This window comes from Nelusetta ayraudi, unplaced genomic scaffold (genome assembly GCF_046127955.1).
Source record: "Nelusetta ayraudi isolate G7.1 ecotype Tasmania unplaced genomic scaffold, CSIRO-AGI_Nayr_v1 ptg000021l, whole genome shotgun sequence".
Classification (NCBI taxonomy): Eukaryota; Metazoa; Chordata; class Actinopteri; order Tetraodontiformes; family Monacanthidae; genus Nelusetta; species Nelusetta ayraudi.
Genome location: NW_027466071.1, coordinates 5,363,314 through 5,390,198, shown reverse-complemented (window position 1 = coordinate 5,390,198; position 26,885 = coordinate 5,363,314). Strand labels below are relative to the sequence as shown.

At 43.5% G+C, this 26,885-nt stretch overlaps 1 protein-coding gene and 2 long non-coding RNA genes across 21 annotated transcripts in view; 1 reads left to right on the top strand and 2 right to left on the bottom strand.

Moving 5' to 3' along the window:
• LOC142889198 (uncharacterized) overlaps positions 1-26,885 on the top strand; it is a 265,120-nt gene that overhangs the window by 66,822 nt on the left and 171,413 nt on the right. The gene's annotated exons all lie outside the window — the stretch shown is intronic.
• LOC142889185 (NLR family CARD domain-containing protein 3-like) overlaps positions 1-26,885 on the bottom strand; it is a 256,712-nt gene that overhangs the window by 229,335 nt on the left and 492 nt on the right. For 2 of the 19 annotated variants that reach the window (XM_076027833.1, XM_076027837.1), the window contains exons 2-8: positions 26,780-26,856; positions 24,795-26,580; positions 24,071-24,232; positions 23,284-23,457; positions 22,162-22,335; positions 18,887-19,060; positions 16,915-17,088 (exon numbers count right to left, since the gene is read on the bottom strand). In XM_076027833.1, the coding sequence (XP_075883948.1) occupies positions 16,915-17,088; positions 18,887-19,060; positions 22,162-22,335; positions 23,284-23,457; positions 24,071-24,232; positions 24,795-26,580; positions 26,780-26,856 (2,721 nt within the window). Of the gene's footprint in view, positions 1-8,790; positions 8,892-15,880; positions 16,009-16,138; positions 16,297-16,380; positions 16,629-16,914; positions 17,089-18,886; positions 19,061-20,758; positions 20,986-22,161; positions 22,336-23,283; positions 23,458-24,070; positions 24,233-24,794; positions 26,581-26,779; positions 26,857-26,885 lie in introns of those variants that run through there. The other 17 variants (XR_012926806.1, XR_012926807.1, XM_076027835.1 and 14 more) reach the window with 17 other exon arrangements.
• Positions 2,815-10,045, bottom strand: LOC142889197 (uncharacterized). Its single transcript, XR_012926816.1, has 2 exons — positions 9,621-10,045; positions 2,815-3,294 (listed from the first exon to the last, which is right to left on the bottom strand). It is a non-coding gene; the product is annotated as an uncharacterized LOC142889197 (long non-coding RNA).

The following is a 26,885-nucleotide window of genomic DNA, read 5'->3' as shown; positions in this document are numbered from 1 at the left end:
CAGGCAGTGCCGAGGACGGCAAGACGAAATCACTTCCTGGTTTTGACCTCCGCTAACATCTGCTGTAGCTGGGACAACTACAGATGCGAGTAAACAAAGGTTGCCAGTTAACATGGTAGCGAGTTGAACTTGAACACCGGACATATTAGCTAGCTTAACTATGACCGAGCTAATGACTTAAAAAATTTGCAATAGCGAATGTACAGAATATACAATTACGCTTTGCCAAAGGTTTCATATTAAACATAAACAGATCATAACATCAAAAGAACCTTGGACTTACGGACAAAGATGCTCCAAGGCTGTAAACAGGGACACGAACTGTCCGCAATTGCACCATGAGCTGACCACATATAAGCAGACTGTTGGTGGCAGAGAACAGAAGCGTCCACTAGAGGGCGGTAATTAACCGTATACAAATTGAAGACCCTTCAGGCAATGACTGACTAGCAGCACACTAGGGATTTAATAAAAATTCAGACGCAGGATCTTTATCAGCACTGTAGGTGGGTTACTGTCAATTAGTACAGAGAAGTAAAAAAAAATTATCACTGTATAGCTACTTATTTTAGTTTACCTTGAGTAGTGTTAAAATTTCAACTCAACTCAACTTTATTGTCAAACATCAGACACATACTGGACATATGATATGAATGAATGAAATTTCAATCCTCACAGACCCACGGTGCAATAGGCAAAAAAGATTAAAATCAAATCAAATAAGATAAGATAAAAAACAAATTAAATTAAATTAAAATAGGCAAAAGACAAGACAGGGGGCAACACTGTTGGTATATAAATTACTATAAACTAGACTAAAACTAAACTGAGGTAAACTATACAAAGTATTCACAATAAGGTGAGGTAGTGCGTGTAGTGCAGATAGGGTGAGATAGTCTATAGTAATTTGTGTGTGTGAGGGTGGGGGGCGGAGTTTGTCAGTGAGGGGGGCATGGAGGGGGGCAGGGCAGAGCAGGGAGAGCGTTGAGCCTCCTGATCGCTTGGTGTTCTTCAGCCTGGTAGTTTTGGCCCTGACGGCAGCAGGCTGAAGAGGCTGTCAGATGGGTGGGTGGGGTCACCTACAATCTTGATGGCTTTGCAGGTGAGGCGAGTGCTGTAGATGTCCAGAAGGGAAGGGAGAGAGACACCAATGATCCTCTGAGCTGCACCCACGATGCGCTGCAGAGTCTTACGGCAGGCCACGGTGCAGGACCCGTACCACGCAGTGATGCAGCTTGTCAGGATGCTTTCAATGGTGCCTCTGTAGAAAGTGTGCATGATGGTGGTCGGTGCTCTAGCTCTTCTAAGCTTCGGGAGGAAGTACAAGCGCTGTTGAGCTTTTTTGGCGAGTGATACAGGTCTTCGGAGATGTGTACACCGAGGAACTTGATGCTGCTCACCCTCTCCACTGCAGCACCATTGATGGACAGGGGGGCATGCTAGGCTAATGTCTCCCACACCTGCAGTTTTGAGAGCCCATTTCGATCTTATTCGCTGTTTTCCAGAGTTGGATTCATCATCTTGGTTCGTCTTTGCTGGGCAAAGTTTGACATGCTTCCACAATGTCCGTTTGCCGTAGAGTCCTTGGCAAAAAAAACAAAAAAAACAATGAATAAAATTAGAAGAAGAGCTTGCCTTTCGGGGTCTGTAACACACTTGCAGCTCCCCTGCTCCTTTTTTTTAACCACAGAGGCATTATGCGCAAAATTTCCTCTGCGCCGCAGAATGTCTAATTTCATACGTCTTTCTCTTGTCCCCTTTTGAATGAAATAATGCACAGGCAACCTCTTTTTCATTCCGATGCACAGACTCCAGGTGACGTGCAATTTTTGATGTTGGCTTGAGGCATTAGAAACAATCATTTCTTTTGTTGTACGCACGCTGCATCATTGAATTTATATTTGGAAATACTTTGATTGAGCCACTACGTTCTTTTACCTTTTTTGGAGTGCTTGAGTTGCTCATGTCAGAAGTGGAAGCTGCCTTTTCCTTTTTACAGGGCTTTTGTTTTGAGTAACCCCATCTCCAGATGAAAAGGAGGGATATCTCAACGTGAACGACGGCTTCTTGGGAAACAGGACAAGGTCTTTGTCTTCTTCGAGCTCTGAGGAACTTTGATTTTCTGAATCAGGAATATAGTCTAAATCGTTGTAGTCTGTGTTGTCAGAATCTTCGAGACATTTTTCCAAAACCGAAGATGTCTTGAAAAAACAAAACACACACACACAAACAAAAAAAAAACAAACAAAAACAAACAAACAGGTTACTGCACTGTGCTAATGGACTCCAGATTCAGTACATGGTTATCAAGGTTATGTCTTAAGTGTAAGACATTTCACCAATAAGGTATTATTACCTTGATTTATTTAAGTTCAATAGCATTTGTCAGATTTTAATTATTTTTGACTAATCCCTGCCGGAACCGGAAGTGCACATGTAGACTGTAAGCACTTTTCAACTCAATTAAAAGAAGATAATGACTGAATAATTGATAAAGACGAATAAACACACTGAGCACCTGGGGGAAATTAAAAAAAAAAGACAGTTTGCCTGCCTCGTTTGAAAAACGTTAACATTAAGAAATCTCATTTATAAAGGCCCAACTGCCAGTTAAAGTAGCAAAATATTTAAAAGTATTCTTCCTGTATCAAACTTCTCCTAAACCATAAACCCAGTAATGAAGAATGTGCTAAACTGAGTTTTGTATACTCATGTAACTGCTGTCTTCACCTCCCACCAGTGACACACATTGAGGCAACAGGTGGATTATGTGTTCTTTTTTATTAATAATAAAATAATAAAACTTTATTTGTACAGCGCTAAATCACAACCAAAGGCGTCTCAAAGCGCTTTATACAATCAGAGAGAACCAACTGGGCCCCCGGAGCAAGCAAGATGCGACAGTGGCTGGGAAAAACTCCCCTGTGGGAAGAAACCTAGGGCAGAACCAGACTCCAGAGGGCGATCATCTGCCTATGAGTAGTTGGGGTGAAGTAGAAAGATAGAGGAGAGACAGAGAGAAAGGAGCAGAGTGAGCCAGGGTGGCAGACAGGGCAGAGTGAAAAACAGATACACCAACCAGGCAAAACGGATATAAACACAAAGAATAGGAAATAATTCAAGGCTGCTGTCCGCGTAGGCTGTAATTGTCCATGCTTTGGAAGGCAAGAGCCTAGCTCGCTGAACAATCTGCCGATAGGACAAGTCCAGGTCCTAGGCGTAGTGGTGGGACAAAGCGATGACACCAAGACCCCCAGGACAGCACAATCAAGCTCCTGGCGCAGTGGTCATCACCTGCCGGGGACACAGAGACTGCGGCAGTTTCATGCATATCGAGCATACTGTACAAAGCATAATGAGAGCTAGTTTGGAGAGAGTAGATAGAGTAAAAGATTGATTAGGAGAGGAGAGTGATAGAGGCTCCGCCTGCACAGAGCAACGATCCCTGCAACGGGAGCGAAAGATCTCCCTCCACGGCGTAAGCCTACAGCAGCTTAACTGACAGTGGATGGAATCTAACTATAAGCTTTAAGAAAAAGGAAGGTCTTAATTCTACTCCTAAATAAACTAATAAACTAAAATGTGTGACATTTACACTTATTGTCATTTATTGATCTCATTGTTTCTCTGCTCTTGTTCACTTTGAACTATTTGAATAAAATAACATCAGTAATGTGATGTTGTGGTTGTGGTTGATTTGGGGGGTTGTGGGGTGGTTCACTCAGGGCCCAATAGGACTTTATGCATAACTCAGAACATGTATCCCACATGTAGATATATGTAGACTAGATCAGGGCTCCAGCTGCCATTTCCAAACTCATCTGAATCTCATGCAACCAATGTCTCGCATTTGAGCTCACAGCTTTCATGTCAAACGCTTCATATTAGGAATAAGTGTAAGGATACAATGTGATGTCATGTCATTCAGTGAGATGCTAGCATGGTTCTACCTCCTATTAACAGGAGTCAGAGGTTTGCTCATCCTACTGTAGGTGGCGCATTATGACAGGAAAGGCATGAAGGAAAGACAGACAGCGGTGATGAGTGGCACATGAGTGACAAGGGAAGCAAACTGTGTCAGAGTGGCAGCATTGCAGGCAGCATCTGTACAAGAAGAAACTATCCAAGGAAGAAGTCAGCCATGAAGGTCTCTGGACTGGGCTGTATTAAGGTCAGCATCAATACACAATGGAAAGAAATGGCTCATGGCACTCCAACAAGGTCGTGGATATCACTTTGATTGTTCACTCACAACACATCTTCTCCCCATTTGTTCTAAAGTGCAGATTCTGCTGAGGGAGGAGGGGCCACTTCACATTGGAGTGCTTTTCCAAAAAACGCACTAAATTCATCAACATTTCAGCACAGTGACAAACACAATGAAATGATGAAAACTAAACCACACATTGCATAGATCTGCGATCAGTCTAAGCAATGTATGCTAGAAATCAAAGCAATCAGCAAAAGGCCATTCAAACATAGCACAGATATAGATTACACAGACAGCTACATACTCAACACAGTCAGCGTTCAGCATTAAGAGGAGAATTAACACTGTCACCAGATGTCAACAGCTGATATATATTCAAAATTTCAGAGCTGCTCATAGTGTTCAAATGACTGTGATAGCAGCGACTGTATGAAGTGGTCATGACAGAACAGCTGAATACGGCCGTTTTCATGTTGCTCAGCAAAACGCTTTCCAAATGTATCTCCATCTAATGCTTTAGTGCCTTTTGACTGACTGCTGAGTGCAGCCAAACTCTCTCTCTCTTTCTCTCTCTCAACAGTAGCAGACAGGGCCGCAAAGAAAAAGAAATACAGTCTGAGTGAAGCACTGGAGCTGTGGGCTACGACCATCACCAACAATTGGAGCCTCCAGTGCTAACCAGGGGTTGTTGTTGTGAGCTAGCTCAATGCTTTGGTTAGCAAATACCAATGTCCTAGCTCACCACAACGGCATAGCAACAGAACATGGGAGAGGCTCCCGGTGTTGGTGACCGCCAAGTATTGGCCCACGGCTCCAGCGCTTCTCTCCAAATGTTTCCTTTCTTTTACGGTCCTGGTAACTAGAGTTGCCAACCGTCCCGTAAAATACGGGATTGTTCCGTATTTGGCAACTAAAAGACCTGTCCCGTACTGAACTGATAGGGGATGCCCTTTGTCCTGTATTTTTGGGTCGTGGAAGAAATGACAGCTCGTTATGGTGATTGAGTCACTCGCTCACTTGCGGACTGCGTGCGCGCCTTGCACGGCTACACACACAAGCTAAAAGAAGGGACGGTTATCTTGAGCTATGGAAGCAGGAGCAAGACACTCTTTCTGTACTGTTCCTTTGCTTACCTTTTTTCAAAGAGTCACGGAGGTGTAAAAGACGTTGCGACATGCCATTGGTGAAAACCACAAGAAAAACGAGAAGCAGAGGAGAAGCCATGGGAGCCATGACACAGTTCACCATTGTCATTCCTACCTGTTCTTCTTCAGCTGTCTCTCTTCTTGATGGGTATTTATAGCAGTGACAAAGCAAACAGCAGTCACTATAACGTCTCTCCATCCAGTGTTGTACAGCACAGTTGAAGAAGTAAGTTTTTACAACATTTGCACTGTTGTTTGCTGACTGCTGTTGGTCTGCAGGTCATTTAACCTGCATTTTCATTGAAACCTCCTCCAGTTCTCCAGTCAACTAATGTCTTCATTCTGAGGCTACAGGTGCAATTCCTCCAATCAAATAATGAACACATCAACTGTAGTCAGACACTTTCATCATCACTATGGACACTGTTGCTTTTCCCGCCGCTTCATCCTTCAACTTTGGCTTCACTTTCAATATGATGCCGCAGCTTTCACGGTCGCCTCCCCTGAAGTCCTCTGGCGCCCCCCAGTGGAGGCTTTGAAAAGCGCAGGGCCAGAGGGATCAGTGGCACTTTTCAAACCCAGATTCACTGACTTTACCTTCCTGTTGTTGAGTTGAAACTCCGCCCACCCTCCCAGTTTCAGGGTCATGGCTAGATGGTATCTAAGATTTGTAAGTAAGTGACGTAGGTTCTTAGAAAGTCTCGAAAAATCTCGTTGAACACGAAGCTAACGTGGCGAAGAGGGTAAGCAGCACTTCAGAGCAGCTCTGGTTCAGACCCAGAGACTGTGGAGGAGGGAGACAGCAGTTAACAGAAGCCCTCAGCAAACAATGACAGGATGAGTGTGTAGGAATAAATAACCTGACTGGCCTCAACACACACTGTGTGTATTTTCTGGAAATATACTGACTGAAAAAACATCTCCTTATGTTTGAACTTTTCAATGTATTCTATATTGTTGTCTGTTGTTTTAAATTATACTCTTCCTATGTTGACATTTGACTTTGGATTTATTGTAGATGATGGGAGTGGAACTCTGTTCAAGCCCTTTGGGCTTCGTTCCCTGCTTGCACTGTTTTAAATTGTGCTCAATAAATAAATACAAATACAAATATATGTGAGTGTAGGTGATGGTGTCAATGTTCAAATGTTTCTTGACAATGACAGAGGGGAATCTTTTTTTACCTTGTCCTGTCTGGCCATCATGACCAGCAGAAGTGTGTCTGAATGTCTTCATGATGGCTGATAGATTTGATTCTCAAAGGTGGAGCTTGTGAGCCCAGGGTGTGAATCACACGGTGTGTTCAGGAACGACCTGATGATTGGTTTGATTCTATTTTGATGGATGAGTGATATTCTGGCCAGGACTGAGGGAGGGATAGAGAGAGAAAAAGAGAGAAGAAAGGGGATGGAAGTGAGGGCTTGGGAGAGCAACTGGAAACAATGTACAGGTATTGTGTCAAAACAAGAACAGATATTAGTTTACAAAGTTAATGATGCAAAAATCAGAGTTGAATGTGGATGTTCTGGACGCTATGTTAGGTGTTTGTAACATGTTGGTTTAATAATTATAACATGTTTAAATTAATTTTGAAGCAATTTAAGTGTATTTGTGGATGAAGATGAGTCATGATTGATTATTGATGAAGAGAGAAATGATCTGTGTAACATGATTTGTTGGATATAGGAAAGACATTAATGGTGACTGGAGGTATTTTAATGTCTCATTCTACAGTTGCTTATTTTTTTGGTCAGTATTATAAGTTACATTTGAGTGAGAAGAGAGAGAAATATAATTCTGTACAGAAAGTTTATGACTGCTGGTTAACTTTATGTTTTACCATGCAGATTGTTTTTTTTTATATATATACACTGAGTTTCTGGATTGAGTCGACGGCCAGGGTTCCTGCCCAGGACAAGCGGGATCGGAGAGGATGCCTTCATCCTTCATCTTCATCGTCTCGACGAGGAGTCACACAGGGAGCGTGCAGTAACATTTGACACACACACACTACCCGGGTAGACCACACACAGACTGAATAGACTTGGACTTGACATCGATACAAATTGAACTTGGGACCGGACTTCGAACTTTGAACCTGACAGCCACGCTGTCAGTGGACACCTTATTTGCTTTTGTTTGTTTTATTGTTGGATTTGGGGATTCATATACATTGCATTTATTTCACTGTTATTGATCTGGGAATAAAATAATCTTTGTGACATCACGCTAACCTCCCCTCGCTCCTTGAGTCGAAAAAGAGTTAGGTAACACCCTAGGTGTTATTTACAGGTTGCTACATGTAGTTTGTAGTGGGTAAGGCCAGGACGCATGGGTTGATGGCTGGCTGCATTTGTACCAGTGTTGTATAAAGTTTGCATTTATTCTTATTATTCTGGTCTTTATTGTTGAAAACCACATACAATACGTAGACACACACACACACACGCCTGTATCTGTGATCGCCTACTTGTGCCTGATGTCGAGGAGGATGATGCATGCAAGTCTTACTTTTGCCACTATAATAATAATAATAATAAAACTTTATTTGTACAGCGCTATATCACAACCAATGGCGTCTCAAAGCGCTTTATACAATCAGAGAGAACCAACCGGGCCCCCGGAGCACTAGAGGGACTCTGAGGGGTGGTCGAAAGGGGATGTAACGCAGTTCCTACCTTCACCACTAGATGACGTCAGGATCAGGTGAAAAGAGAACTAAAGTCAAAGAACTAAATCCACTAGTTGAAGGTTGGGGACGGGGGCGGGATCTGGCACTCCAAGAGCCAATGAGAAGGCTGTCCCGACACTGGCGATGGTGGATCATGCTACGCTGTATACATATGATGAATATGGATGTGGTGTGGGCTCCACTGCTGCTAAAGAAATAAAACTACAAGAAATCAAAGAACAACATGAAGAAGTAAACACTGTGATTGTTGCTGAGGTGAGACACCTGAGTGAAATTATAGAACTGTTTGTGAAGATGCCACATTTCACAGCACACTGAAGCTACTAACATAGATCTACATACATATCAATCTACCTAAACATGCAAACACAAGCAGGTGGAGATTTAATGATATTGGCCAAGAAAAAAGGTGCATTAAACATTGATGTACTTATATGGGTACGTATACAAATATATATTTATTAGTGCTGGGACTTGTCAGTCTCTGATTAGTGTCCAGTCATTGGAGTGTTTGAAGGCTCCACTCCCAACAGTGATCAGATGGTGAGAGGATCTCACCCACAAAGGTTTTTCATGACTTTTAGATGGGAAGTGAGATTGTGGTGTTCAGAGAGGAGGAGAAGCAGTCAGTCATGGTCCACCTCCAGTGCTCACGCAGTCCAATAGTCCATATGTGGCACTGCAAGGTCCACCAGTGGCTTCTGGGATGTCCCTCCCAGTAACCACAGCAGCTTGGAGGGAGAAGCAGTCCGCCAGCCACCAGGCTCCACTGGGGTCAAAGGTCATGACACGCCCACACACTGTGCAACATTGTGTTAGAGTGTCCACTTGGAGCACGATTGGTAGGGGAGGAAATATCTAGACACAAATAGTAATATCTCCCCAATACGTATTCCGTCGTTCCGGTGTCAAGGTGAGGATTTCAAAGTAAAATACATAATAATTAATTTAATCTGACTCCATTTGATAATAATAACTTTACTTTTATACATTGATTGAGAGAAAGACTTGATTAACAATTAAGAATATAGACTCAATAATAATAAACTTCTCGTGATCTGACATTAGTCTTCAGTTCAGGGATGGCTTCTATAAATTAACAAAACTATTCAGTTTGTTCATTAAACATGGAAGAATAGCCTGATGTCTGGGTTGGAGTATTCAGAGGTTATTGAACATGATACCCAATCTTATCTGACCAACTCAGAGGTTAAGGGTTTGAATAATGTCCAGTGAAACTTACCATATAACTAAGGTCTTTGGGATTCTGATTAATCCCTATCTTAGTTCAGTGATGGCAGATATAGACAAAGCACTCAGTGACCTTCTTAACATAGAAGAACAGCCCAGACATCTAGGTTGAGATGTTCAGAGGTTTATATCTTCCAACTCAATAGTTAGAAAAACATGACACTCAATCTTTTCTATTCAACTCAGAGGTAAAGAGTACAAGCATTACTCAAATGAATTTACCATATAACTGAAGACTAAATCAATATCTGATGTCAGATTGCTCTCCACATAGAAACAAAAGTCTCAACAAGTTAATATTGAAGGGGAATGGATAACATACCAGTTTATTGCGATGTCCAGAGTAAACATGCAGCAAAAATGTAACAGACCGGTTGTGTAAAAATGATGGTAGAAAAAATCAAGAAGTCAAAGAAAAAGAAGAAGAGAGAGAGAGAGAGAGAGAGAGAGAGAGAGAGAGAGAGAGAGAGAGAGAGAGAGAGTCCCAGAAAAGGAGAGAGAAGAAAAGAAACCTTCAGATTCTTGTTCCTTCCCTTAAATATCCTCCCAGAACAGAGACACTGCTAAAATGCATATTTAAAAGATTCAGATCAGATCAACTCTTCCTACTCGGGAACCTTTTGGGTCATCAGGGGTAATTTTCCACAGCAACAATAGATCACCAAGACCTTCATACCTCTCGCACTGACACTCACAACATTTCAAAGGAAAGTTCTAAACAAAAGGCAGAGACAGTCCCTGAATGCAAATCCAACAAACACAAGGAGATACCTTTTAGCCCTCGGGGGTTCCTTTCCCGCGACATGTAAATCATGTAAGTTAATTACAATAGGTGAGATTGATACAGTTGTAACCCCTGTCTTTGAAGAACTTCCATTGTTAGAGAAAACACTTCAGGATGTGGATTTAACTGTCTTACAGTTTCCCCCTTTTGGCCCCTGAGAGCCATCTGGAAAAAACAAACATCAAAAGTAAAAATGAACACAGAATGAAACGATAGGGGTCAAGTTGAGAATTGATAGTCCTTCCCCACATCCATAGTAGTATCATCTCAGTCTTTGTAAATCTGGTAGTTGCAGGGAGCTGAGTACCAGGGCAAAGTGTGTGACTCAAGTGTTTGCATATTGAGCCAAGCGTGGATGGACTGGACAAGGTTTTCACTGTCCTCTTAGCTAACTGGCCTGCACCTGGGCTTCAGTGAGATGATAACCTGTGTTAAGAATCATCTCTTTAGCACAGTCCATGGTGTCTGTTGGAGCTTGGGTGCTTTCCACGTAGAAGGTGTCCTCCCACCAGGGAGAGATGTCCAGGTTCAATGGTATTCTGCCCAAGATGTAGATTTGAGTTCATTTCACGGGCGACGCACCACTGTGTGTGTGACACCTGGATGGTGTCTGCGTATCCATGTGAACGGCTTTAAAGTGTTACAAGTACAGATGATACAACTGGGAATTTCATGACAACATGTGCGAGAAGTGAACCAGGTCTCAGTGTCTCTTACTGTCATATACCCCATGATGTGGTCCCATTTTATTACCTGATTTATATGGTGATGGAATTTGGAAAAACCTGTTCTGGGTGAATAAGTGGGAAAGTGACAAAGAACCCAATACAACCAATACATTAATTATTGGTAGACATTAATAAAGTACAATAAAAGTACAATGAAAATAAAAAGTAATTCTGAATAATTAACATCTTTCATTCTTTTTGGACATGAACCATCGATGTAAATTCAGAGCATTAATCAAATCATTTAAGGCATGTGTGAGAGTCTTATGTAAACAGAATCTTTTGTCTAGTAGTTGTAAGTAAATCTTTTGCGAATGTTCTGCAAGCTATGTCACGTTCAATAAATCCGGTCGAATTGAAAAGGAAAAGGCTAACAGTTAAATGAACATGTCTCAGATTTAATTCAAGTTTTGTGCTGGTCTTCTGCGGAGCAAGTTTGGTTAAATAGTAAATCTGTATGAACTATGTGTCTAAAAATTATGTGGAGCTGTATGCATGCAGCTAAATGTAATTTTTGCTCTAGATCCTTCGTGTTATAACACTTTTTAGGATCTAGTCCATGGTTCGGCTTTTAAAACATTAATTAAATAGAGCCAAATTTTGGAGTGAGGTGTGTCTTGGTGTTGACACTAAGTTGTAAGGTCGTGGAAATTTGTATATTATCTGTTATATTGAGAGTGGGGAGATGGGTGGTTCCCTCACTACAGCAAATTTTGTTGTTACAAAATTTTGTTCCGGTTCTAATCCGGGGGACCATTTGACTGACTGTTTTGAAAGAAGTGTAATGTGAGGTGTGTATGGCCCCATAGAATATTTCCATACCCATCTCCCACAGTTAAAACTATGGGTAAGTAGGTCTCGTTGACCCAGCTGGATACAGGTTGTTCTGGATGCTTTCTTGGCATCTGGAGTTCCTGGAATGGAAAAAGAAAACCTGCGAAATGGCTGCTCTTGACTGATTCGATTTGAAGCTGTGCTCCAAACAGAGAGATGATTTGGTTCGCTAAAGCCTGTGCCAATGTTCTTGCAGTGTTGTTGCAAGTGAATTTGTCAATTATGACGTGGCAAGAGCGGTACCCCCCTTTGGCACTGGGAAGTGGACCAACGAAATCTATCTGCAGTGCTCCCCACGGGTCTTTGGGTGGATTAGGCCTGCACAGTCTAGTGCAGCCAGGTTTTCCTGGGTTAAAGTTAGCACACACAAGGCAAGAAACACACCAACCGTCAACATCTCCAGCCATTGCTGGCCACCAGAATTGTTGTTTTAAGTCAATAGGTGTAGTCTGGATGGCTCTTGTAGCTGATGTATCAGACATTTCCAATGTCAAATCTGTGCGACGTATTGCTGCCTGCTTGGCTGACTGGTCAACAATGTTTGTTGGTTCATGTACATCTAGGTTTTTCTGCACATTTGCTCGGGTTTTGATCACAGACATGGAGTTTTGACACGCTTGGAATTCTTGATCAGAGGTGGTGATGGACATAATGCTTGCATGGTTTCTGAGCGATTGTTTCTTGTTCGTTTTCTCTGGAGCAATCTCAATTTGTTTTTCCAAACAGTGAATAATAAAGCCATGCTTTTCCATTATGTCCATGCCCAAAACAGTACCCTCGCTGTTTCCTGGTAAATACCAGAACGGCTCAGTTAGCACTATTGCACCCAAATCAAGTCGGACTGGTTTAGTAAGGGTCGCTGTCATTAGTGTGTCATCTATCCCTTTGATTTGAATGGTCTCGTCTGTCAGAGGTAACGGGATATTTGTGCAGGAGCAAGCAGCACCGGTGTCAATTAATATGTCGACTAATCGGCCTCCAAGATTAGATTTTACTATTATACGGTTGCTGCTGGAAACAATGCTCCCAATGGAGGCCACGCATCCCTATTTTTGGTCATTCATTCGTTCTAGATCATCGAGGATGTCTGTTTGAGAACTAATCGCCGTTGTCTGTCTGGTTTGAGAGGTTCTTGAATGGTTTCGCATAGATTTATGAGTTGTTTTCCTGAATTCACCATTCAGTCTGAAACAACGTTCAAGTTTATGGCCAGATCGATGACAATAGTCACAGATAATGACATTATTGTCTCTCTCGGCTACCCATTGAGTTGCCGCTACAGGGCATGGCTTTAGAAATTTTGATCGCTGCTCTATTTTTGTGGCCCATTCAACGAGTGCGTTGAATGTATTCTGAGGTGGGTCTCCACCCAGAGCCAACGCATTCTGAACAAGTGGTCCAGCATTATTGCGTAGCATCTGTAAGAGAATTTCGTGGTTACGATCGCATTCTTCTATCCCACTGTATTCTCTAAAAATCACCCACATACGCTCTGCAAAAGTCTCAAATGTTTCTCTACTTGATTGTTTAAGATCAAGGATTCTATGCCACTCGGCCTTTGGTGGTCCTCTCATCTGAAGCGAAACTTCTTTTATTCTATTATAAATGTCGTCGTTAGTTTCACCGGGCTGTCTTTCAAGGATTGTTCCAGTTCTCAATTCTTGAGGAATTTTAGAGTGTAACTCTTCTGGAACTGTAAGCAAAACTATCTGCCACACATCGCGGGGCTCTAGATTGTAAACTAATGCTTGGAGCATTAGTTTGTCCCAGTAACTCTGGAACGGGCCGCGGCGGGGCATGATGCCGATAACCTCACGATGTTTTGAAGTTTCTTCACAAGACAATGCTCTGGTAATGGTGGTTACACCATTGTTCGCATCTGTAACTGTTTTGACGACTGAAACATTGACGGATTTTCTTGGAATTGTGTCTGTTTTGAGACGAGTTTTCATTCGGTTTCGATTGTTTTGCTTCGAGTGAGAGGTGCGCCGGCTGAGGGACGGATAGAGCGGGCTTTCTGCTGTTGCGAAAACTGCGGAGGTTGTCAGAATTTCATTGTCGGTGTCGACCTGAGTTACAGGGCACCCGGTGATGAGGGTAATATCCTCATCTTCACTGTCGTCTTGATCATAATTCTCAACACATTTGGAGCTAATAACAGCCTGTTTTATAGCTGCAACTGGAAAGCCAGCATCGCCACAGTAGTCTTCCAGTTGGGAAGTGTAGCGTTTGTCTAAGTTCAGCTTTTGTTTAGGCTGTTTAGTTTCAGTCTCCATTGTTTCGATTTGTCTCGCCAAATTTATTTTTTCATAATCAAATGCATCAATTTGTGCGCGTAATTTTTTCGTTTCTTCGGAGCGTAATGTTTCAAAATCTCGGATGTTCTCTAAAGTGCGGCGACCTTCTGTTATGGTTTTTGAGTCGTTGCGCCGGAGTAAATAAACAATTGCGATAGGGAGATCGTGAAATTTGCCTTTAGATTTTAGTGCAACTCCCTTTGTGGAATACCAGTGAAGAATTTCACTGTTATCCCATTCTAAATCAACGCCGAGATCGCGCAGACGAATTAACGTTTTGTATAAACGTAAACCAGCCATGTCCATGATCTGCTCATCTATGCCTACACACTCCTGTCCTAGTGAGTTGCGAAATGAAACTTTTCCCCCCATCGGATTTCTACGATCTCCGATCTCACAATGGATATGTCGATCCGTTCTATATTATGTGTCTATATATGATGTGTGTTCAAACTTTCCCTCAGTCTTTATAACTGCCGTAAATTTGTACTTACCACAGAAACTGTAGGTAGACACACAGGAATTCAAACCTCATTACTTAAACGTACCGGAATTGACTTCTCTCGCCTTCCTGCTTAATGCGATCGCGAGATCACGTCGAGGTCACCAAACTGTAGGGGAGGAAATATCTAGACACAAATAGTAATATCTCCCCAATACGTATTCCGTCGTTCCGGTGTCAAGGTGAGGATTTCAAAGTAAAATACATAATAATTAATTTAATCTGACTCCATTTGATAATAATAACTTTACTTTTATACATCGATTGAGAGAAAGACTTGATTAACAATTAAGAATATAGACTCAATAATAATAAACTTCTCGTGATCTGACATTAGTCTTCAGTTCAGGGATGGCTTCTATAAATTAACAAAACTATTCAGTTTGTTCATTAAACATGGAAGAATAGCCTGATGTCTGGGTTGGAGTATTCAGAGGTTATTGAACATGATACCCAATCTTATCTGACCAACTCAGAGGTTAAGGGTTTGAATAATGTCCAGTGAAACTTACCATATAACTAAGGTCTTTGGGATTCTGATTAATCCCTATCTTAGTTCAGTGATGGCAGATATAGACAAAGCACTCAGTGACCTTCTTAACATAGAAGAACAGCCCAGACATCTAGGTTGAGATGTTCAGAGGTTTATATCTTCCAACTCAATAGTTAGAAAAACATGACACTCAATCTTTTCTATTCAACTCAGAGGTAAAGAGTACAAGCATTACTCAAATGAATTTACCATATAACTGAAGACTAAATCAATATCTGATGTCAGATTGCTCTCCACATAGAAACAAAAGTCTCAACAAGTTAATATTGAAGGGGAATGGATAACATACCAGTTTATTGCGATGTCCAGAGTAAACATGCAGCAAAAATGTAACAGACCGGTTGTGTAAAAATGATGGTAGAAAAAATCAAGAAGTCAAAGAAAAAGAAGAAGAAGAGAGAGAGAGAGAGAGAGAGAGTGAAAAAGAGAGAGAGAGAGAGAGAGGGTCCCAGAAAAGGAGAGAGAAGAAAAGAAACCTTCAGATTCTTGTTCCTTCCCTTAAATATCCTCCCAGAACAGAGACACTGCTAAAATGCATATTTAAAAGATTCAGATCAGATCAACTCTTCCTACTCGGGAACCTTTTGGGTCATCAGGGGTAATTTTCCACAGCAACAATAGATCACCAAGACCTTCATACCTCTCGCACTGACACTCACAACATTTCAAAGGAAAGTTCTAAACAAAAGGCAGAGACAGTCCCTGAATGCAAATCCAACAAACACAAGGAGATACCTTTTGGCCCTCGGGGGTTCCTTTCCCGCGACATGTAAATCATGTAAGTTAATTACAATAGGTGAGATTGATACAGTTGTAACCCCTGTCTTTGAAGAACTTCCATTGTTAGAGAAAACACTTCAGGATGTGGATTTAACTGTCTTACAGTGTGTGTGTGTGTGTGTGTGCGGAGCCTCGGTGTGTCACTCTTCTCCAGTAGTTGTAGTTCTTTCAGCCACCACTAGATGGAGCTCTCCTCTTCACTCTCCTCCTCATCCTCCCTCAATCCTCCCACCTGTAGAGAGAAGAAGAGAAAGCAGGAGTCAAGACTCACGGTCCTTGAACGCATCATCACAGAGGCGTTGACTGTTGATGGAGATGATGGAGTGACTGGTGAGAAGAAGCAGACTCTCACATGTCAAGTGTGGAACATATGAAGGTCATGTGACCATGGAGTGTTGGACTGATACACTAGGCCTGATGAAGATGAACTGATCAATAATTGAGTGGTGAACTGAGAGAAGAAGCAGTTTGGCAGCAGATGTTGGATGAATGAGGAGCAGCTGGACGTCACCATCCTCCTCTCACACTGTGACTGGTAACACTGGACCTCTGCTGTGGGATCAACTGGCTTTGGTGCTGGAACCATCATCCACTGGTTTCAAACCAGTACTGACCTCACACTCTCCAGTTGATAGTCTCTGCTGTGGACAAGATCCATCAGTGGCTTCATTGATGATTCCTTCAGCTGGTTCCCACTCAGGTTCAGCTCTCTGAGGTTGGAGGGGTTGGACTTCAGAGCTGAGAGCAGCCAATCACAGCTGAGCTCTGACAAACTGCAGTCAATCAACCTGAATAGAGAATAAATGATGGAGAGTTTATAATGATGGAGAGTTTTTCCATGGTGTCATCACTCTGAAAATCAAAGTGAAATGTCGACGTCTAAATCTGCAACTACAGAAAATGTCACCTTGGAATTAAATCCTCAGTCAAAAACTAATGTGTGTTGAAATGATGTTTGGTCACATGACCACTGATGACCTTTTTTTTTTTAACTTCAAACATGAACAGAAGGAATTTGTCATATTTCTAGATGTCATTTTGATATGAATCAACCTTCAGTTCAATGTTTATTCAACATGTTTGATGAACTGTGTTTGGTGCTGAAACCATCACCCACTGGTTCCAAACCAGTACTGACCTCAGAGTCTCCAGTTTACAATCTGGACTCTGCAGAAAACCACTCAGCTCCTTCACTCCTGAATCCTGCAGCTGGTTCACACTCAGGTCCAGGTGTCTGAGGTGGGAGGGGTTGGACTTCAGAGCAGAGAGCAGCCAATCACAGCTGAGCTCTGACAACCTGCACTCCCTCAACCTAAATAGTGAATAAATGACAGAGAGTTTATAATGATGGAGAGTTTTTCCAGGGTGTCATCACTCTGAAAATCAAAGTGAAATGTCGACTTCAGAATCTGACACTACAGAATAAAATGGGAGAGGGAGGGCGAGCGAACAAGTGCTGCACTGCGGAGTCCATGACTGGCTCTTTATGATTTTGCTGTCTGGACCACCTTGCACCAAAGTAGGATTCTGTCATCCAAGATGAGTCACTAAGCCTTCAGTGTTCAACCAATCCACAAGACGTGTATCCAGGCTTCATGGGTTGCACTAAAAGCCATCCAGGATGAGAAGACACAGATTCATCAAGCCAGGTGAAAGCTATCCTGGATCATGCACGCGGCTTCCTTCCATAGACCCCCGTTATGGAGCTGGGATTGACGGATTGGCCATCTTTGACCTCCTCATAAGCCTCCATGAGGATTTGCGCCTGGGACGGGGATTCAGACTCTCTAACTCTCAAAGCTCAATAGAATCTGGGCCGGCGCAGACGGCCTGGGCGGGCTTGGAAGCCCAGACTCCCAGGTCATAGTCATGCGCACCAAGCATTCAGCCAAAGGGATCTTCCCTTGGCCAAGCAGCCAGGGCGCATGATAAATTGGAGGCATAGTGACAGGACCGTCCACTGTCACAACAACAACCTCATGTTACTCTTTGATGTGTCTTTGTGTTTCTATGGGATGTGTATTTCTATATAGGATGCATGGCAAAGTAGAAGTCATGTTAGAAATGATCCAATGATTGCAACATGATCTCAACTCATTTCTCTATCATGATTGAAATTAAATTATTCCAAAGCATGAAATAATGACAGTGGCTGGAGGTGAATGTGATAACAATGTGCAGTGTACAGTGGAAGAAGCACTGCTTTCCACTGGTGGTTACTGTTGACTGAGACAAGGATGAAATAGATCCTGGAACTCAGCCTGGTCTGGAGCAGCTCACTCCACACAATAAGGGCCAATTCCAATTCCTCCCTTAACTCCTCAATCTCAACCCTCGCCCTTAACCCTCAATCTTTGGCCCTCAAAAATAAGTGTAAGGGCTTAGAAATGGGACACCCCTTAAGTGCAGTTACGTCTTCAGACTGTGGGGGGCGGCCTTACGCCAAAGCTACGTCCAGTCTGTCAAGAAGACGACAACGATGAAGAAGAAGGAGAAGAAGAAAAAGTCGGCGAAAAAAGAAGTCCTCCGTCGCGACAGAGTAAAAAAAAAAGAAGTTACGCAACAACGATGTCAATAATCCATAAAAAAGTCTTAAACTAAGACAATAAAATGGTTTGGTAATATTTATATCTTTATTAACTAAGAAAATACTTCCATTTGTAGCTCGCTTTTACATCGCAATCTTTTTCGAAGGCGAAAATACGCAATGCCTTCTGGGTAGCCCTTAGTGCCAAGGGTGGTGCCGGAGAATCTCAATATTGAGGGCGATACAGCCCTTAAACTCGTCCCTCAACTTGACGTTCTTAGAATCGGGACAGCACTTGCAACTCGCGGGAGCTCGCATTTTTGAGATTGAGGGTTGAGATTGAGGGTTAAGGGAGGAATTGGAATTCACCCTAAATCTCCATGGTAACTTCTACCAGAACATATCTCACTTCCACCTATCCCACTGTTGTGCAACCAGATCACACATCAATTGATCCAGTATAACCAAGATATCCTGGCTTAATCCCTCATCCTAGTTTCCTGCAACAGGGCCCAGTCAAGTGAAAATCATGACAACAATAACAAGAGTGATAGAAGTTGTAGAGTGAAGAGGGTGAACTGACCTTAGAGTCTCCAGTTTACAGTCTGGACTCTGCAGAAAACCACTCAGCTCCTTCACTGATGAATCCTGCTGCTGGTTCTGACTCAGGTCCAGGTGTCTGAGGTGGGAGGGGTTGGACTTCAGAGCTGAGAGCAGCCAATCACAGCTGAGCTCTGACAAACTGCAGCCCCACAACCTGAATAAAGAATAAATGATGGAGAGTTTTTCCAGGGTGTCATCACTCTGAAAATCAAAGTGAAATGTCGACTTCAGAATCTGCAACTACAGAAAAAGAGAGGGAGGGAGAGAGTGTGAGTGCATTAGCACTGCAATCTGAAATCTGACCACTAGATGGCAGGACACACTGTGTCTTTAGACCAGGGGTGTCAAACATACGGCCCGCGGGCCGGATTAGGCCTGCAAACTGGGTTTTTCCGGCCCGCAAGATAATTTTTCAAAGTATTAAAAACAACAATTTTTCAATGAAAGAAGCTGCTGTTCTCAATGTGTCCATTTGATGTCGCAATATTGTTTCTGCTTCGCAAACAAACTTAAAACTGGGACTGAGCAAGTCGGCACAAGCACAGCCAGTACAGACAGATGGTGTGTCTCAATTCAGGGTCTGCACCCTTCAGACCGAGTGTCCTCCGTCTGAAGGAAGCGTTCTTCAAGTACTCAGCCTAGAAGGACGGACCAAACCCCGCCTCCCTGGTAACCACTCGGGACGGTCTAGCCTTCGGCGTATTTCCTCGTTTTCTCACCGCCGTTCCCTCCGGCTGGCCAACCCCGGAATCTCAACTCATTTCTCTATCATGATTGAAATTAAATTATTCCAAAGCATGAAATAATGACAGTGGCTGGAGGTGAATGTGATAACAATGTGCAGTGTACAGTGGAAGAAGCACTGCTTTCCACTGGTGGTTACTGTTGGTTACAGACAGATGGTGTGTCTCAATTCAGGGTCTGCACCCTTCAGACCGAGTGTCCTCCGTCTGAAGGAAGCGTTCTTCAAGTACTCAGCCTAGAAGGACGGACCAAACCCCGCCTCCCTGGTAACCACTCGGGACGGTCTAGCCTTCGGCGTATTTCCTCGTTTTCTCACCGCCGTTCCCTCCGGCTGGCCAACCCCGGAATCTCAACTCATTTCTCTATCATGATTGAAATTAAATTATTCCAAAGCATGAAATAATGACAGTGGCTGGAGGTGAATGTGATAACAATGTGCAGTGTACAGTGGAAGAAGCACTGCTTTCCACTGGTGGTTACTGTTGGTTACAGACAGATGGTGTGTCTCAATTCAGGGTCTGCACCCTTCAGACCGAGTGTCCTCCGTCTGAAGGAAGCGTTCTTCAAGTACTCAGCCTAGAAGGACGGACCAAACCCCGCCTCCCTGGTAACCACTCGGGACGGTCTAGCCTTCGGCGTATTTCCTCGTTTTCTCACCGCCGTTCCCTCCGGCTGGCCAACCCCGGAAGTGACGTTTTTATAGTATCAAGCTAACCATTGGTTCGCCATCTAACAATGTCGTTGGATGATCAAATAAATAAAATCCTACGTTAAAAACTGGATACTTTATGTGAACCTTCAATATTTAGATTTATATGTCGTGTCTTTGCCAGTACATGCCGCTAATTTCAGCTGACTTCCCAGGATCCTACGATGCTTTGCAGCAGCACGCAAAGCATCATGGGATACCCAAGTGCGCGAAGGATAGTAGCGGTGCATCCTTGGAATCGGCTAAAACGAGTGCGTATTTCCGAGTACGCATTTTGAGCGTCCTAAGCACCCTTGGGAATTGGGAGGAGCCTTCGCGCAGTGCGATGATGCAACTTCCTTTCAAAATGCGTACTTCAAGGATGCAGACCCTGAATTGAGACACAGCAAGAATGTCTCTGTCGAAACAGACAAAGTTGATGCAGAGCAGTGTTGCCAACTTGCCGACTTTCCAACTCACCATTGCGACTTTTTCTTTGGTCAAGACCGACTAGCGACAAATCTAGCGACTTCTCCTGGTGTTATTGGAGACTTTTCTGGTATTTTGGAGACTGACATGAAAGCAAGTATCGTTCCTCTGCAGTTCCTGCTGTCAGCGAGAGTTGAGCCATGCAGCAGTCTTGACAGCTGCAGTCAGGAGAGGAGCAGAGGAGACCCTCAGAGAGGAGACCCTCACCACTCTGCACCCAGGCAGCAAATCAGTCGCTGAACACGTTGTCTTTACAGAGCCAGATGTAAATGTTAAGGTTTATTCATTGTCACTGCATTTAACTCACACAGCCTCAGTCACTGACTCACCCTTAATTCTAAGAACTTAGAGTACAACAATCCTGTTAAATTACGTGATTAAAACTAAAAGCTAAAGATAAGTGAGACTCATCATCGCAGCTGTGAGGCTCTGACCAGCCAAACCTCTTCACTAATTAACAAGCCAATGATACTGCGCATTGAAACACAACTGAACCTCTTTCAGACACAATTCCAGAAAATGTCAATCATATTAAACGACACCATGTTTATGAAAACGATACTAGGTAGATTGCAGTAAATATATTTAATATAATTAAAGATATATAAGAAAAAAAAAACTAAAAAAAAGTGTTTTTTTTACTCTCTTTTTGTCTCTCCCAAGACGTTATTCCTCTCCTACAACATCCATTGCGATCAAGTGTAAATTGTCAATTATGCAAATTAGACGATGGCGTCATCAAGCGACTTCTAGCGACTTTCAGGACAGGCAATAGCACTGAGGAGTTGGCAACACTGATGCAGACTGCAGAGTGCTCAAAGAACACGAACGATGTAAAACAAAGAAATCAATTGGAAGTTGTTGTTATTTCTACCTTATTATTACCATTGCCGTGATTTTACTGGTTCGGCCCACTTGGGAATAGATGTCTTCTATGTGGCCTGCAAACTAAAATGAGTTTGACACTGTAATAGATTGGAATGATTTATAATAAGAGCGTGATGGGGTGAGTTATCACTGAAAAAGGCAGTTGCCATGTTATGTTTTGGGTGGGCCAACATTTTTTGGTGTGCGTTAATTGAACCAAGCAGCACCTGTACTGTGTGTGTCTGTTGCCTGGAAGTCACCGTGTAAAAGAAGTGTTCTGAAGTCAAGCCAGGCTGATTATTGTGTCCTGCCCAAAATACTACAGGCACCCCTGCTTTAGAACCAGTTTCAATCATTTCAAACACAAAGCAGTGACTGCAAATTGAATTTCCAACAGCAGTGAAGTGAAAATCATGACAACAATAACAAGAGTGATAGAAGTTGTAGAGTGAAGAGGGTGAACTGACCTCAGAGTCTCCAGTTTACAGTCTGGACTCTGCAGAAAACCATTCAGCACCTTCACTCCTGAATCCTTCAGCTGGTTCCCACTGAGGTGCAGGTGTCTGAGGTGGGAGGGGTTGGACTTCAGAGCTGAGAGCAGCCAATCACAGCTGAGCTCTGACAAACTGCAGTCCCACAACCTGAGTAAAGAATAAATGATGGAGTGAGTGGACTTTTAATCATTATTTGACATAAAATATTAATGTCTATAACACTGTAATGTCCATGAAACCAATCAGAAGCACAACAATAGCAAAATAATTCATCACCACAATAAAATATTTTATATCAACCTGTTCAGTCATGTGACCACTGATCAGCTGTTAAAATGTTGGAATTAATTTATTCATTTTGCCTCAAAGGTTCAGTGTGTAAAATCAGTGCAGATTTATTGCTGAAAGCTTCATATACAACCATCAATATAGTTTGAAGTCTTTGATTAGTATAAAATAAAAGTCCTCTGGTTTTCCTGCCGTTAGAACGGTTCTTTATAGAAACACACAGAAGGTCAAAGGTCATGGCCATCTGGCGCCGCCATGTTTGTAGGCGGCTGGTTGGGAAAATCAGTTTGAGAGACAGTTTCATATTGATGGTTGGAGCCTGGAATCCTCTAAGAAAGCAAATGCTGAGAATGAATGGTTATTAAGTGACTGAAATGCAGTGGAGTCTTTTATGCATCTAGCTCATCAATACTGAACTGACTGAGATGATAGAACCTGCATTGACACTTGACCTTCTGCTGAGTCCAGCTAGATCTATCTACAGTATCTAAGTGCTCATACAGGTGGCTAATGCTTGCGCTAGCTGGCCACTGTTGGTGGCCAAATGTGTGGTAAAATCATGCTCACACTGGACTGTCTGCTGTGACTATGACTGATTGTGATGGTTGTAACATTTGTATTGATGGAACTTCCGACTTCTGACCACTAGATGGCAGGATTTTACACACTGTGAAATTTAAACCCAGTTTCACTCATTTCAAACACAAAGCAGTGACTGCAAATTGAATTTCCAACAGCAGTGAAGTTAAAATCATGACAACAATAACAAGAGTGATAGAAGTTGTAGAGTGAAGAGGGTGAACTGACCTCAGAGTCTCCAGTTTACATTCTGGACTCTGCAGAAAACCACTCAGCACCTTCACTCCTGAATCCTGCAGCTGGTTCCTACTCAGGTCCAGGTGTCTGAGGTGGGAGGGGTTTGACTTCAGAGCTGAGAGCAGCCAATCACAGCTGAGCTCTGACAAACTGCACTTCTCCAACCTGAATAAAGAATCAATATTTGATTTCTTCCATGGTGTAAATGTCATATTCAGAGTCATTTCTCCCTATTGATGATCCAGATGTGCAGCTGTTCGGATCACTGAGTCATTCCCTAAAACGAGTCATTGTGCCAGTGTGGATCATCATCATGTTGTCAACACAATAACAACTGCAGTGTGTCAGTCAGTGTGCAGCCAATCAGCATTGAAGATGGAAAATAATCAGTGAGTCCTTTGTGTTCTTGTGGCTGTTTTCAATCACCAGAGTCTCGTTACAAGTCAAACACATTCAAAGGACAAGATGAAGAAATACTGCTGCACTATTAATCTGCCTCTAATATTTCTTCACAGGATCTTCTGCTCAGTCATGTGACCTTCATCACCAATCAACAACTTCCATTGAGCTCCAAAGTGACTGGAGACATTTTCCACACTTTCTTCCACCATCCAAAGTCTTTTCTGGCTGCAGATTGTTGACATGAAAATATCAACAACATCCACTTTGTATAGATGAGTCTTTAATATCTGCTTCAAAGTCTTCACACTGAGCAGCGTTACACACCAGTTGTCATCTGCTGACACACACTGTCCACCAGTAGAAAGCAGGAACTGACCTGAGAACTTCCAGTCTGCAGTTTGGACTCTGCAGTCCAGCACAGAGCAGCTTCACTCCAGGATCCTTGAGGGTGTTGAAACGCAGGTCCAGCAGTGTGAGGTGGGAGGGGCTGGACTGCAGAGCTGAAGACACCACTGCACACTGAAGCTCTGAGAGTTCACTGAATGAAGGAGAGCAGAGTGAGAAGTTGCTGCTTACAACATCATCACCACCACCACCATCATCATCATCGTCACCATCATCATCATCAACATCACCATCATCATCATCATCATCATAGTCATCATTATCATCATCATCATAGTCATCATTATCATCATCATCACCATCGTCATCACCATCATCACCATTACCATCATCATCATCATCATCCTCATCATCATTATAGCCATCATCATCATCCTCATCATCATTATAGCCATCATCATCATCATCATCATCATCATCCTGGACTCCAGTGGAGCAGCTTCAGTCCACTCACCATCCAACATAAAGCAGCTGAGTTAGCCCTGTGTTGACAGCATCCTGCTAAAAGTCACCACTCAGTGTTTCCCTCATTGTTTTCTTGGAGACCTGCAGCCACAAGTGGACCTGCTGATGTTGATCCACCTTGTGACTGGAGTGCTGATATAGCAGGGTGGCTAACACCAAGAGCACACACACACACACACACACACACACACACACACACACACACACACACACACACAGTGTTTATGTACCTTCCTAAACGTATCACAGCCTTCCTGCAGTTCCTCACAGCTGGAATCAGTCTCAATCTTCCCTCCCTGGTTGTCTTGTACTTGCTGAGGTCCAACTCCTCCAGAAACTCCTCTGACATCTGCAGCATGTAGGCCAGAGCTGAACACTGGATGGCTGAGAGTTCCTTCTCTGATCTGTTCTCTGACTGCAGAAACTCTTGGACCTCCTGATGCACTGACTGATCCTTCACCTCCAGCAGACAGTGGAAGATGTTGATGCTTCTGTCAGGAGAAACATCAGTGTTCATCTCCTTTAGGTTGTTGATGACCTTCTGTAAGGTTCCTGGATGGTTGTCAGTGAGACCCAGCAGGCCTCCTAAGAGTCTCTGGTTGGATTCCAGACTGAGTCCATGGAGAAAGCGAACAAACAAGTCCAGGTGACCATTTGGACTCTGCAGGGATTTCTCCATCAGCCTCTTCAGGAACTGATCCAGGGATTCTCCAGGAGGACCATCTCTTGATGTCTTCCTCTTGGTGTGACAGTGGAAGCTGTAGACTGCAGCCAGAAACTCCTGGACGCTCAGATGAACGAAGCAGTAGGCGGTTTTGTGGAAGATCACACTCTCTCTTCTGAAGATCTCTGTACAAACTCCTGAGTACACAGAGGCGTCAGTCACACTGAGACCACACTTCTCCAGGTCTTCACTGTAGAACATGATGTTTCCACTCTCCAGATGTTCAAATGCCAGCTGGCCCAGCTTCAGAAGAAGCTCCCTGTCAGCCTCCATCAGCTCCTTTGGACCTCCTCCATACTTGTGCTGCTTCCTCTTGGTCTGGACCAGCAGGAAGTGTGAGTACATGTCAGTCAGGGTGTTGGGCAGTTCTCCTCTCTGCTCTGAGCTCAACATGCTCTCCAGAACTGTGGCAGTGATCCAGCAGAAGACCGGGATCTGACACATGACGTGGAGGCTCCTGGAGGCCTTGATGTGGGAGATGATCCTGCTGGACACATCTCCTCTATCTCTGAACCTCCTCCTGAAATACTCCTCCTTCTGGTCATCGGTGAAGCCTCGTACTTCTGTCAGCCTGTCCACATATGACGGAGGGATCTGATTGGCTGCTGCAGGTCTGGAAGTTATCCACAGCAGAGCCGAGGGAAGCAGATCTCCTCTGATCAGGTTTGTTAGCAGGACGCTGACTGACTTCTTCTGAGTAACATCAGTCACCACCTGGTTCTTCTCAAAGTCCAGAGCCAGTCTGCTTTCATCCAGGCCGTCCAAGATGAAGAGAAGTTTGCAGACATGCAGCTGCTCTGCTGTGAGCTTCTCTAACGTTGGATGGAAAACATGGAGCAGCTCCAGAAGACTGTAGTGCTGCTCTTTGACCAAGTTGAGCTCCCTGAATGAGAGAGGAAGCACCAGATGAAGGTCCTGGTTCTCCAGGCCCTGGGCCCAGTCCAGAGTGAACTTCTGCACTGAGAAGGTTTTTCCAACCCCAGCGACGCCGTTGGTCAGCACCACTCTGACTCTGAGTCCCTGCTGCTCAGGTGAGGCTTCAAAGATCTGGCTGCACCTGATTGGACGGTCGTGGAGGCTCTTCTTGGTCTTCTTGGTCTTCTTGGTCTCCAGGTGACTGACCTCGTGCTGTCTGTTGACCTCCTCACTCAGTCCCTCAGTGATGTAGAGGTCAGTGTAGATGCTGTCAAGGAGGGTTTGACTTCCTGCTTCTTCAGCTTCAGTCACACGTTCACATCTCCTCTCCAGACTGATCTTCTGCTGCTGTAAAAGCTCCTGCAGACCATCAGCCTCTGGAGCAGAGAAAAGGTTGGAGAAGAAAACATCAGCGTGACAGTGTGAGCATCATTTTATCTCCACAACTTTTCAGCTGTTGTGGTGAAGCTGCTGTGTGACTGTTTGCTCTCAACGTCCCTCCGTGAATCTTCTCACTGGAGGTCCTGACATGATCTCAGAGGGAGAAGTGAAGGAGGTGCAGGTGGACAGTCTTACTGGGATCAGTCTGGGTGTGACTGGCATGTTGCAGTGCTGCTCCACACCCACCACTCTTCTTCCTCCTCTTCCTCCTCCTGTGGATGGAGACACTTTGATCAACTCA